Raw genomic sequence first — 13,950 nt, 5'->3', positions numbered from 1 at the left:
CCCTCTTGTCATTCTCAGGAACTGGACTGGCACAGGAGTGATTAGATCTTACCAGTTTTAATACTGAACCCACAGGGCCTGACTCCTGTGCACCAAGGCCCGGTTGCACCCTACTGGCATGGAGCTTTACAATGGATACCGCTGTAACTTACACCCACTTTAAAGCCCCTTTCCTCTGCCAGAGCTGTGAAAAAGGACCCTTGAGGCTTGTCTACACATACAGTGCTATCATGGCACTGCCGTAATGCCTCGTGAAGATGCTACCTACACCGACAGGAGAGAGCGTCTCCTGTTGCGGTAGGTACTCCACCTCCCCGAGAGGTTTGGCTGTGTTGACGAGAGAAGCCCTCCTGTTGACATCGTGCTGTGTACAGCCGGAGTTCCGTCGGTATACCTGCGGCACTGGGGTGTAGACTTCCTACATGCCTGAGTGATGCAGTTGTACTGATGTAAGTCTATAGTGTAGACCCAGCCTTAGTCTTAATGGGAATCAAGGCCAGGACCCTGAACAGCTGGGACTACTCTAAACATATACACAGGCGACAGTTTCCACGATATGCATCTGAGGAAGTGAGCTGTAGCTCACGAAAGCTTATGCTCTAATAAATTGGTTAGTCTCTAAGGTGCCACAAGTACTCCTTTTCTTTTTGCGAATACAGACTAACACGGCTGTTACTCTGAAACAGGCGACTTTGTGCCTGAGTCTTGGCAGTCTTTCTACATCGGAGAATAGGAGGTGACCTTGCTGGGCAAAAGGTGGAAACCAAAACTGTTCCCCCCTCCCCTGGAATTGAACAGCTGGGGTAGTCACAGGTCAGTGAGGGGCTGAAGAGGTGACTGCCTCTCAAAGTGCCAGTTGCTCAGGCCTTTCTCCTGCAGGTGATGTGTGAAGGGACAGCCAGAGTTTAAAGGGAGACTTCAGGGCTAGGGAACATTCAAATGGCTTCTTCCGGTGGAGCTGAATCATGCAGGGGCCTATTGGCCCAGATGCTGACTCATATGAGCCTGGCAGTTGCTTTTATGCTGGTCTGTTTGGTGGTGGGGTTTGTGGCTGCCCTTCCCACAAAGAAGTGGTAGGTCTTGGGGTGGAGAAGGGGGAAGAATTAGGCAGACACCAGAAGCTCTCTGGCTGCCTGCTGCTTAGTAACCATGTTGCCAGGTGCACACTTTTGAGTCAGGTTACCTCCAGGAGAGGGGGCTGCGTTGGGGAAGAGGTGTTGGGGGTCTTAGGGACCTTTCACATGTTTAGGATTTCTGGTAAGTTTCACCTTCACTCTGAATTTATTTTTTTGTTCCTAACTGCAGCGTTCCCTAGGCCTTTCCTCCGTATGTTACCTAGTGGAACCCTCAGTCGTTCTCCCCAGGCGATGAGACTTCTTGCAAACCATCCTTGTAGCGTGCAGCATTTCCAGCCTACCACCTTCCACAATCCATCTGTTTCGTTGCCCTGCCACTCTCTTCCCACATCCCCCAGTACCTCCACCCTCTGTGCCCCTTCCCGCTGCCACGTGCTGCTCCTAACTGGCAGCTGTTCCTTGCAGCAGCGATGACACGAGGGGGCGGGGAATCCTGTCTCTGCTACTGGGCCTGAGCCTAAAGACCATCCTTCCTCTCTGAACATGCTGCCTTCGAACCTGCCTGGCGACCCATCGGGGGGGGGAAGGGAATTATCGCTGTGCTTGGGCCGAGCAGCATCCAGATCAAATACTTCTCCTTCTATTTGTTTTCTCTGAGGATGCTAAGACACCATAAGGGCAGTTCATGGCTCACTGAAGGCCCATCACTTTTATTTACAGACAGCACGTGGCAGTGATAAATTCTTGCCCTGAGAAGTGGGAACGAAAAACAGCCCATCGTGGTTACAGATCAAGCAGCAGAGGGTCCATAGGACTTAACATGGAATTTAAACCCTGAAGCTGCCCCTTATGTAAACAGGATTTAAATGCCACCTGCCCTGCATGCAAGTCGATTTCATCCCATTTGCTTCTGTTTATTCCCCTGATTTAAAAATAAAAATCCTTCTTATCTGAACAGCTCTGCGGTGTCAAGTCAGTGGGTATCTCCGTCGACGCCAGAGGGTGTTTGTCATCCCATTTGGGCTTGGTAGTTCCACCCCATGAAGCAGCTTCTATGACTGCCCAATGACACCAAGAAGCAAAGACCCCCTCCGGGTGGGGGGGAAGGAGATAACATCAAGGGTCCAAAAAAGCCATGAGTCTTGAGTATCAAGCAACTGAGAGCAGGAGGGATGGGAAAACCGACAAAGCTGGTGTCGTAGCTGTGAGGAAGAGACTTTGTGAGCCAAAGACCTCACTGGGTTTTTTATTGGCGTTGGATCTCATTGTCCTTTCCATGGAAAGATCTTCCCTGCTTCCTGAAACTCCCACCCTTGGAAGGGGGGGAGAGCATGTGATCCTTGAATTCACGGAGGAGGCTGCTCCATGCGCAAACGTGAGAGAGGTGGTCAGAGCAGCAGTGTCTTGAGGGCTTATGTCTGCAGCAACTCTGTGTCCTAGCCCTGGTCTACACTAGTGTAGACATATCCTTAGAGAGCAGCTGATGGGGAAGAAGTCTTTTCCGGCAGCTCTCAAGCCCAGGAACCCTTGGCAGGGGGTGTCCTGCCGGCTTGCCTTGAATGCGGGAGGGCTCTGAAAAGAGTGAAAATGCTTGTGTCAAGCCTCCCAAAGGGTCGGGTGTTTGCCATTTTCCTCTTCCCAGCTCAGGGAAGGGTGGGGAGGGTAGGCACTGCAGGAGCTGGGCGTCAGGGCTCGCTTGGGGGATATGAGGGACTGCAGGCAGCTTTTGTTGGCGGGTGTGTAATGACACAAGTTATGGAGCATATGACTTCTTGCTATTTAGGTGGCAGAAAACTTAAATCCCTTTGAGAAAATCTAGCAACTTCCTAAGAGGTTAAGACCCCCCCCCCCCCCCCCGTGTCCCTTCCATCTCATAGTTCTCTGTCTCTTCTCTTTCTTCACTCTGTTGAGGGTGGCTGTGGCTGGCTATTTTCACTGCACCAATGTTAATTTTGTGCCACTTGCTTACAGATAAACTAACTAGCAAACAGGCCGGGCCAGTGTCTTTTAAGAATTACAGAATTTAGATACTGCAATGACTATAAAGATGCAGCTCTATGGGCCTGGTTCTCAGTAACTCTGACCTACAGATGCTGGCCTGGAGTGCAAAGGGGCCGCAGAGCGGATGGAAATGGCTGGCTGAAGATCCCCTAGCTCTCTGGGTAGTGTGGCGCTGGTGAAAGGAACCTGCTCCCATCTGTTGGGGTAGGAGGTGAATTGAGGGCATGACCAGAGAACCATAGAGGGCCCAGCACCTGCTTATGGGGAGTGCAAAGATGGGTGAAAATCCATCCCAGCCCCAAGCCTAGTAACGGGGCAACTGGTAATATATCACCCTCCGGCTCTTATCCGCCGTCCATCTCAACGAGGGTAAATATCATTATCTCCATTTGACTGATGGGGAAACTGAGGCACAGAGTGGCAAAGTGACTTGTACAACAGCAGGCTAGTGGCAGAGTTGCGCACAGAGCTGATGTTCCTTGACTCTGTCCTATGTACTAGCCCCTAGACCAAACTGCCTCCCTTTTGTGTTCAAGTCGGTGTTAAAATTTTAACCCGCCTTTGAAGGGAGGCTCCTGTCAGTTTAGCCTACAAATGGGGTTTGTTTGTTTTTTAATTAAAAAGCAAATTTTCCCCTCAAAAGGCTACTACAAGAAATGCCTTTCCCCCTTCTTCGAGATTAATTCAATCCTGTCCTGTCCTCCCCAACTTCAATCCCTTGAGGGTTTGTGAGCCGGAGCAGGGCTGCAGGCTGGAGTGTGAGAACCTGAAAGTGATACTCGCCCAGGGGTAGGTTCCGCACTGCAGTGGTGCATGGGCCTCGTGCTCTGTCTCTCTCTGCACAGTGGGAAATTTCAGCCACTGATGGCCTGATCCTACCCCTGATGAAATCCAGGCTCATTGCAATGGAGACTGGATCTGATCCATGGGCCCGAGTCCCCCTGCGCTTTGCGGTGTCATTTGTCCCAGTGGGTGTGAACACTAGCTGTGGGCTGACATGATGCATAAGGGCTGACTTTCCCCTTCTGCCTACGTAATTTCTTCTGGATTTTCCCTAATACCTACCTATGAGTTACTGCTCCCCGATGCGTGCGGGCTAGGATGGTCTCCAGAAATCAGCTCGTAAATGTTTTCTAGACCTTCCTGTCCCCTGGTGGCCGTCGGTCTGGTCAGGGTGGCTGCCTTCCTGCCGTAAACCGGGTCGTCAAACTCCAGCGGGTTCTGAGGGGAAGGAGAGAGGGAGAAAGTGAAAGGAACGCAGAATTGCTCTGCGCCATTCCTATTCACGCCGTGTGGTGCTGGGGAGAGGCATGGGACGGGCAGCACGCGGGACAGGGATTCCTGGTGCACCCCCAGAGCAAGAACAGCATAAATCACGGCCCCCCACTCCATGCATCATCCCCCACCGATATGCCTCAGCCCTAACTTCAGCGGCAGCGTGGGTCTGTGGGTAGGGCACTGACATGTGACTCAGGGAAGCTGTGTTCTGTTCCTAGCTCTGCCACTGCTCCACTGGGTGAGCTTGGTCATGTCCTGCTCTGTGCCTCAGTTCCCCCTCCCACCCTCTGTCTTTGCTGCATAGATTGTAAGACAGAGACAGGCTTTTGCTATGTATCTGCATCACCCAGCACAATGGGGCTCTGATCTCAGGTGCAGCCTCTAGGCATTACCATAATACTTCAGAATAGTGGAAGGTTTAGGGGAAATCAGTCTCCTTGGCCCATTAAGTCCGCGGTCTCTTTACCAGCAGAGGTGGAAAATAGCATTGGTGGGTTCTGTGGGAGAGACCTCCACCCACTAGGATTGGGACTGAGCCCCACCAAACTCATTGCACACAGGCCCCCAAACAGCCAGCAAGCGTGAATAACCAGTGGGATGTGAACCGGCGCCCCGAGTGTGTTTCAGGGCCCATCAGACTCAACTTATCCTGCCCCCTTGTGGCCATTTAAAGTGCTGCTCCCCACTTGTCCTTCCACGTGGCACCCACCTCCGAGGATTGCCCAGATGGCCTCCCCTGGGCCCCCTTGATGGCGAGAGCTGCAGGCAACCGCCTCCTCCGGGACCCCTGCCCCGACGTGCTCCGGAGGAGCCTGCGGTGTCCTGGGGACGGCTCGGCGGGAGGTCTGGATGAGCCCCGAGGCAAGGTGGACGCCGTGTCCTGCAGCACTCTGGGTAGAGCCTGGGGCCGGGACCGGCACGCCAGCTCTACCTCCGCGTAGATGTTCTCGGGGTCGGGGCTGGGCAGCGAGCCTCGTCCCATGGCGTAGAAGGGGATGGGCTCGTCGGGTTCACAGTAGATGCGGCGTTCAGGGGGCGGGAAGCCCTCGCAGGGCTCGGCGTAGGTGTGGAAGCGCATTAGCTGCTGGTACTTGGCCTCTGCGGGCTGGGCCGGTGTGGGCTGCTCAGCGGGGACGGGCGCTTTGCTGATGTGGGCGTAGGGCTCCACAGAGGCCCCTGCCTCTTGCACAGGGCTGCTCGGCCTCGGAGTGGGGCCAGCCTTGGCGGGGAGCAGGGGAATGGCACAGGGAGCCTAAGGGAGGAATGAAATGAAGTCAGCTTCCGTCTAAGCAGCCCTGCTCCTCCCCTCTTTGTCTGTGTCCACGTTTACCTCCTTGGAAGGGCTTCCCTCGTTCCTTTGCTCTGCAGCCAGCGGGCAGGGATGGCTCTGTTGGCCGGGGGCCTGGGGCTGTCTGAGAACCAGGCTGTATGCTTGGCCGCCTGCTGCTGGGGGGACATTTGCTGGCTCGAGTGGGGCACCAGACCCTGCTTCAGCTCCAGCCGGGATCCCACCACTCTCTCGGCTCTTGTCGCCCTGTGGCAAAGGGAAAAGCTCCTGAGCGATAGACGTGGCATTAGGTCTGGGGTTCCATGACTGGGACTCCTAGGTGCTACGGCAATAAAAATTACAAACTGCAACAGAGCACAGGGCTGGGTGTCAGGACACCTGGGTTCTCTTCCTAGGGTGCAGGGCGTAATGGGGACAACAGAGCACAGGGTAGCTGGACTCCCAGCTTCTATGTCACTGATTCACTGTGCCACCTGGACCAACTTGCCTTTCAATTGCCTCATGGTGGGGAAATACTCCCAGTGCACCGGGGATAGTTCTGCACTGCTGCATGTCTGGGGCGAGGGGGGGACAATTCATTCAGGTGCTAATTACTGTAACATCTGTGACTGCCTCGCATTCCACGGCTGTCATGGTGCTGACCTCAGCCCCTCCTGTTGCACAAGCCCAGACCCATGCTGCTTGGCCTGGGGAATCCCCATCAACAGTACAGGGCCTATGACACACAGCGGAACAATTCTGATCCCCTCCAGCAGAGGGCAGTGGTGACACCAGCCAGCCAGCACATCCCCATGCCTTTCTTATGACGGCAGTTGCGGCATTCCAGCGATCCCTGGGCGCGCAGTGGGATGTCAGGCGCTCTGGGCGAGTCGCTCTCTTACCCTGGGGCATGGTGCTGTCAGGAACTCATCGTAGGGGGTGACGGGGGCGGTGGTGTAGTGCAGAAGCAGACCCTGAAGCTCGATGTGGGCGCTGTTCTCTCCTAGGATCACGTAGCACTCGTCTTCCAGCTGATCTAGGATGAAGTGCCGGCAGCGATCTCTGCCCCTGGAGCCCGGAGAGAAATCAACACAGGGGGTGAAATTCCATCCACACCGGAGTGACTGGGAATTGCGCTACTTCCACCCAGTGGCTCTGGCTCGGTGGCGTCCAGGTCTTCAAGGAACCGGGGAGGCCAGCGGGGTTGGAAGAGGCGCTCCCACGTTCACGATACCCACAACACCAGCATTGTGTGGCTCCTTGTCCCCCACCGCCCCCCAGGCAGCTGGGCCATGTAACAACAACGATCCCCAGCTCTGAGAGACCGACTGGCCCTACACAGCGCGGCGCTCAGCAACCAGCATCGATGGGGGCCTGGCGAAGCACAGAGAGCAGCGAGTGGGGCTGGGGCAGCTTGGAGATCTCACCTGCGGGGCTGGCTTAGGAGCAAGGGGCGGCCAGGTGACCTCACCTGTACGACAAGACAAATCCCACGGTGCTTTCACTGAAGCGAATCAGGAAAGAGCCCAGCGGCTTCTCCTGCAGCAGCTGCTCCGTGTCCCTGTGTGGGAAGGACAAACGAGGTCAGAAATAATCCAGGTGGGAAGCCAAGCGAGGGGGCAGCAGCTCCTGGGTAAGAGATGTGGCTTGGTAGGGCTGGGGTAGGAGCTGCTGGTAGTTCGGGAACAATATCTCAGCCCCCCCCAGCCCCCCGCCAGGCTTGGAAAGGGGCAGTCTAGGCATGGGGACTCCTGCAGGCTCGCAGCCTCCTGTGTTCTGGCATGCAGCGAGTGGGGGCAAATCCAGCTTGTTAGGAGAGGAGCTGGGGAAAGAACCCAGGAGTCCTGGCTCCCTGGCCTTCCCCACTGCCGCTCCCTTCATTTAGGTAGGAGGGTGAAACTCCTTCCTTAGCCCTATTTGTGGCAGCAGGGCGTGGCGCTGCCTGTGGGAACAGCCCCAGGGTCCAGGGGATGCTGCTGTGGGGCCGAGCCACGTACCTCCCACCGCCGGCGCCGGGTACCTGCCAGGCGCCCCCAGCCCCTCACCTCCTGCTGATGAAGCCGTGAAACCAGGGCGGCAGCTGCCCCTGCTGGCAGATCCGGCTCGCCTGCGTGCGCTCGAACCATGCCCGGGTCCGGGCCTGCAGCGCCGACGGGGCCTCGGGAGGGTCCAGCCTGGGCCCCAGCCTCGCCTGCGTCTCTGCTCCCTGCACGGGGTCCCTGAGAAGAGACCAGCTCAGCTTGGCACTGGCCGCCGGCCATGAGCTGAGAGGGTCCTAAGGGAGGGAGAGCAACAGAGGCCTAGATGGGGGGTGGTGGTGGAGATGGGGGCCATGTCCTTCCACACACCCCCCTTAGTGCCAAGCTGGGGCAAGCAGTGACTGAGGGGAGCCCCCCCCCCAACCCTGCCGTATGGTGGATGTGACAGGCGGCACACCGAGCCCTAAGCCTAGGCCGAGCGAGGGCAGGAGGGGCCTCGCACCCTTTGCCAAGGCCCTTCTTTCTGGCAGTCCCTTGGGGTTCCCTTTGGGCTGACACCTCTGGGGAGCTAATCTCTGGCTTATCAAGTAGAGGCTTCTGCTTCCAGAGACCTGGAGAGGATCCTCTGGGGGTTTCTGTCCTTCTAGAACCAAAGGCCCTGGCCTCTCTGATAAGGACCTGAGCGAGATGCCATGAGCGGGCCACTGGGCCAGGCAGGTGTCCCAGGCCGATTAAAAATACTCCCCCTCCAGGAGCCAGGACGGACGGACGGATGGAAAGATACTGTAGGGTTCTCGGGTGAATAGACTAGTGGATGGATGGATAGATACAGGAGGGGGGAGACAGAAGGATGGACGGATGGATGAGTACTATAGAGTGGACAGATGGATGAATGGATACTCTAGAGTGGATTGATGATGGACAGATACTGTAGGGTTGTTGGATGGATAGACAGGGTAGGATGGATGGATGGATGGATGGATAGACTGATGGACAGATACTGTAAAGGTGGATGGATGGACAACTAGTGAAGGATGGATGGATGGATTGACGGACAGATCCTGTACAGTGAATAGACATATGGACTGGTGGACAGAAGGTGGATGGTTGGACAGATACGGTAGAGCAGACAGACAGACGAATGAATGGACGGGTAGACGGGCAGTACGGAGTAGACGGATGGATACTGTGGAGTGGGTGGGTGAGTGGATGGATGCTGTAGGGTGAGTGCCTCGTTACAGATGGGTGGCTGGACAGACGGCTGGACAGAAGAGTGGGCTGAATACAGTACCCGATGCATTTCCCCCCCAGCACACACATTTGTTCCATTATTTAACCCGCTCTAGCAGACAGGCACCCAGGGCACCCTCCCCCAGCTCCCCTCATTCTGCACCCGCCAGACGCTCCCCCCACACCGCAGAGCCCTGCACAGTCCCGAGCAACTGGAGAATGGCCAGTCCGACACCTCTCGGGACTGTGGTGCCGTGACCCGGAGCCGCAAGGTGCTGGATCGAGAGCTGCTGATTCCTACCCTGGTATAGGTGCCCTGGTCCCTCTGAGAGCCAGGAGGCTGCTTCTCTTTCTGGGCCCCGGCTGGCGCCCTGCTGAGCCCAGCACTGGTACCATCCAGCTGGGCCAGCTCGTCCGCGTTGTTGTCTTTGCTGAGACCGTTGGGTTTAAATGTGCTGAAGAGGAGGGGTCCCTGATTATCCCAGACGTCAGCCCCTGGGGATGGAAACAAACAGGGCTCGATCCTCCAGCAAGGCCCCCCTGTAGGCTCAGAAACCTTCCCATCCCCCTGCACTCCTGCGGGTGCAAGAGTCTTCTCTGCAGCTCTCGTCCCCATCCCGGGTCTCTTTCCTGCCTGGCCTTTGGCCCCATTATGCAAGCCCCCTCAGGGGACTGCACTGAGCGGGGAAAAGGAGGTGGAGCTGGCCTGCAATGTAGATCGGCATCCACTGCCCTGCTTCCCATAGACCTTCCGAGCCATAAGAATATCTGTTGATGGGGAAACTGAGGCACAGAGCAGGGATGTACCTTGCCACACCTAGCAAGCCAGAGCTAGGATTAGAACCAAGGTCTCCAGCCAGCCCTGTTCCATTAGCCTGGCCTTGTTACACCTGACCCCAGAGGTGGAGAGCCCAGCAGCTGGTGCTGATTGCGGCTGCTTTGTTCTGTTCCTATGGAGGTGAGGTGGGGCTAGCCTGAGCCCTTGCAGATGGGAACAGCCTGGCAGGAAAGAAGTTTGTTTTGGGCTCTGGTCAGCCTAAGTCTAAAGGATGCTGTTACTCCAGAAGAGGTTGAACTCATTACCTGCCGAGTCCAATCTGCAGCTGGAGCAGGCTGGGGAAACTGAGCCAGGGTGGCTGCAATGCTGTGCTCTGCTGCAAGGGGGCACTCTGATGTCTTGCACCCTTCCGTAAAGCCTTGCGGTGCTGGATTCTCCACGCATCTGCCAATGCTTGGGCCTTTATCGCTACTCTCATGATACGGGTTGTTTTTCACCAAGCCGCAGCTCCTGGAGTCCTGTGATGAGGTGAGACTCCCAGCTCCCTCTCTCTTTGTTAAAATACATTTCTAGCTTGGGATGTGTGTATATTTTTTTTCAAAATATGAGCCCTGGTTTAATCCTAAAGGCCCAGAAAACTAGAAGGCAAATAAAAAGCTCCCCAAATGTCTTATTGTTTTAAACAAAATCTCATGATTTTCTGGGCTCTGAATCACGACTTTTGAATTCTTGGAGTAGGCAGAAGTGCACCCTGCAGGTAGCCCTTGGTGCCTGCTTTCCCCAGGTGCCCATGATGCCGTGGGGGTTGAGGGGGAGAGAATTAATCCCCCAGGGTGCAGTTTCCAAATGCAGCCACCTTGCTCTAGAGGTGTGAGGAAGGGTAGAAAGAACATGGAGCATCTTCCTCGCCCTAGCAAAAAGATGCAAAATAAATGCCCCTGCTTTGCTGAATCTTCGCTGAGGAAGCAATAAGACAGCTGCTATGCCGGGATTGCAGCTAGGTCAGCTCAGCCACCCTCTCCTCTGTGTCCTTGCTCTGGATGGCACCGGGAGCAAAGCCTAAAGCTGCGCGGGGCGCGCTTTCCCTTCTAACATGCTGGTTGGGGTTGCTTTTAAACTTTGCCCAACTTCCACTGTTCGGCTGATGTTTCCCATGCTGGGTATCTGAATTTTGGGGGAAAGTTGCTGCTAAAAACTTTCCGCTGTTTCAGAGAAAGAGGGTAGGGAAAAATCCGTCCTTCTGCCCATGCAGAAAAAATGCTTCCTATCCCGTATGGGACTGTGCAATCAAAGACTGCCCCAGAATTCAGCCCCCTTGCAGCAAGATTCACAGGAAGCCTTAACTGGGCACTTCTTACCTTTGGAGGGTTTGGTTTTTTACTAGCTTAATGTTCTTTTAATGGGTTTAACGTAATCACAACCTCTTCGGGGGCAGGGACTCTCTCCCAGTGTGTATATCTAGCACCTTGTGGCCCTAATCTTCGATTGAGACCTTGAAGGCTACTGTAATAATCCCAGGAAATACAATTGTTCTGTTGTGTTCTAATCCTGATGTAATTACAGGGGACCTCTCAATAGTGTTTCATAAGGGTTAATTAAAACAGGAAGTAATTATTTAAATCGGTTGATCCATCCCACCTTCTTAGCATCCCGGAGATGTCTGCCAGCGATTGCCATGGCACGTTTCGGAGTCCTATTAATAATAGCCCATCTCCTGCCACTCAAATGGAGAGCAGGGTTTCAAGGCCCCAATCCTGCAATGTGATCAATATTTGTTTGTGCCCACAAGGACATCAGTTGATCTCCTTGGAGCTCTGCCCAGGGACAGGGTTGCATGCTCAGGGATCTGACTCTGGGATCAGGGCCTACCCTTGTGCAAAGGAGAGACACCTCTCTCGAAAGTGACCTAACTGTCTTTTCCTGTTGCTGCAGCCGAGTTTGTCCCAGGATATCAGAGAGACGAGGTGGGGGAGGCAATATCTCCTCTTGGACTTTTGACTTCTGTTGGCGAAAGAGACAAGCTTTCGAGCTACACAGAGCTCTTCTTCGGGGCCCGGAAATGTCTCTCTTTTACCAGCCGTATTGGTTCCCATAAAAGAGATCCCCTCCCGCTCTTGTCTCTCATTTCCCCTCCCTTTTGTTCCTTTAAGAAAGAAAAGGCACCAAGTCATGCCCTCAGCCCCCCCAGTCAGCATGAGCACCGTGGGAGTGCGGGCTGCTGCCCATTCCGCTCAGGCAGCGTTTGACATCTGCTTTGCACTGGGGCAAACAGCCAGCCCGAGGCTCAGGGTGCAGGAGTATTGGGCCTCCGCCTTCGAAAGCGTTTAGGCTAGGAAAGATGCCATGCGCTCACCGCTCCCCTCGGAGAATGCATTGCAGGGGTGGCTCTGGAGCAGGGCATAACTGGCCCATCAAACCGTCTGGCCCAGGTCAGCAGCTTAGGGCATGGATGTCGTCTGGAGGCTGGCATGAAACGAGCTGTGTGGGTCTCGGTGCGACCTCTGCCAGGAAGGGCTCTGCATTCCCCCAACCCAGCCCCCACAGCTGGGCAACCTCCGTAATGAGCTCCGCTCCAAGCTTGGCTCGTGGGAGGGGACCCGGGGCTCCATTGCCCGAGGGGACATGCCCTCCGGGTCACACCCGGGTCTGAACAGCTGCAGGACTCATGCACTGGATCAACCCAATGCTTGGTGGGCAGTTGCCCCTCTGTGGCATGGGGCGTAGATTCCCCACTCCTGCCTGCAGGACTCCGATCTCCCTGGCTCTCGCCCACGTCCCTCTTCACTGGACTCCCCTTAAGGGAACAGATCTGATCCTGTGAAGAGCGGTCGAGGTTGCTCCCGTCTCCCCCCGAGCCCCAGCGGCTCCTACCTGTCCTAAGGCCCTCCTTGACCTGGGAGTCCATGCCCTGCAGCAGCCCCTGCGGGGAGCTGCACTCCGAGGCCCTGGCAGCGATGTCTGCTGGAGGCAGGGGAACTTGCAAGTCCTCCTCGTGTGCTCTCTGCATGCAAAGGGCAGGAAGCAGCTACCGAAGCCACAAGATGCTGCTTGTTCACGGGCGAGCAAAGGAGCGCCGCCGGCGACGTCATGGAAAAGGAAAGTGCCGTGGCAGAGTTCTGGGGCTAGGTGCTGGGGCTGGAGATGAGGGGGTGGGGTCACCGCAGCGCTGGGCAGGACAGGGCCTGTGCCTAGGCTAAATCCCTCTGTGCCAGTCTGGGGGGCTGAAAAACCAGCCAGCTCGCGGCAGCTGGAGCTGGTCAGAAAGGCCTGCTGAGTACTAGCCCATGAGACCTGGGTTCGAGTCCAGACGCTGCCCTAGCCTCCCTGAGTGACCTTAGACAAATCACTTGAACTCAGTTTCCCCCTTGTATAACGGAGAATCATCTTTCCTTCGTCTCGTTAGACTATCACTGAGCCCCCCGAGGGAACTGTCCGTGGCTCTGGGTCTGTGAAGGGCCTGGTGCAAGGGGGCCCTGATCTCAGTTGGGGTGTCTGGGTGCTGATGCTAGACAAACAAGTACTGTTAAACATGAGACCCCCTCGGTATTATCCTGCCAGGGTGTTTGAGATAAGGTGCTTTTGCTATTTGGAGGCCTGACCTGGGCGAGATCACCGGGGAAGCTGTCTGGGGCCAGGCTAGTCCTTGGACGGGGGACCTCGAAAGCGTTCCAGGGCGCAGTGGGGAGAGCAGCGTACCCTCTGCTGCAGGGGTGTGGGGTGGGTGACCCAGCAGGGGGCGCTCTCCTACCAGGCGGGGCTGCCCCAGGGTAGCAGGGCTGTGCCACTGAGCGGGTGACCTAATTCTCTTCCCGAGTAAGGAGGAGGCAGTGCTGAGGCAGGGCCATGGGTTCGAGGCTTCGAGCTTCCGCCACCGTTCTGTGTGCCCAGAGTCTGTCCCAGATTTCCCAAGGGACTGGGTATTTTGTGATCCCGGCGGAAGGCTTGTCAATTAAACAATTAATGTTTGAACAGGGCTTTGGAAACTTAAAGAGCTCTAAAAGAGCCGGGTCTTGTTTATCGGACCCAGCCAACAGATGGGCAAGGGATTCCTAGATCCCAAGACTAGCGGGACCACTGTGATCACCTAGTCTGACCTCCAGGCCAGAGAACGGCCCCAGAACAATCCCTAGAGCAGAGCTTCTAGCAAAACATCTCATCTTGATTTTAAAATGATCAGAGATGGGTGATTTTAAAATGATCAGAGATGGGTTAAGGAAGCGACTTGGGAGCCAGGACTCCTGGGTTCCTTTCCATGCTCTGACAGGGGAGACCTTAGTGGTTAGAGCAGAAGGCTGGCAGGCAGGATTCCTGGGTTTAAACCCCTCTGCCAGTGATCCTGGG

General features: G+C 55.7%; 1 protein-coding gene across 1 annotated transcript; it reads right to left on the bottom strand.

The window, feature by feature from the left end:
- Nucleotides 1-2,607: 2,607 nt before the first annotated feature.
- On the bottom strand, nucleotides 2,608-12,616 carry SH2D2A (SH2 domain containing 2A). Its single transcript, XM_073323485.1, has 9 exons — nucleotides 12,481-12,616; nucleotides 9,133-9,326; nucleotides 7,668-7,897; nucleotides 7,094-7,183; nucleotides 6,525-6,690; nucleotides 5,686-5,889; nucleotides 5,065-5,574; nucleotides 4,143-4,298; nucleotides 2,608-2,648 (listed from the first exon to the last, which is right to left on the bottom strand). Exons 1-8 carry the CDS (start codon nucleotides 12,614-12,616, stop codon nucleotides 4,143-4,145), a joined length of 1,686 nt encoding a protein of 561 aa, XP_073179586.1. The 3' UTR covers nucleotides 2,608-2,648.
- Nucleotides 12,617-13,950: the final 1,334 nt, after the last annotated feature.

Source organism: Lepidochelys kempii, chromosome 24 (assembly GCF_965140265.1).
Source record: "Lepidochelys kempii isolate rLepKem1 chromosome 24, rLepKem1.hap2, whole genome shotgun sequence".
Classification (NCBI taxonomy): domain Eukaryota; kingdom Metazoa; phylum Chordata; order Testudines; family Cheloniidae; genus Lepidochelys; species Lepidochelys kempii.
This window is presented reverse-complemented; position numbering and strand designations above follow the sequence as displayed.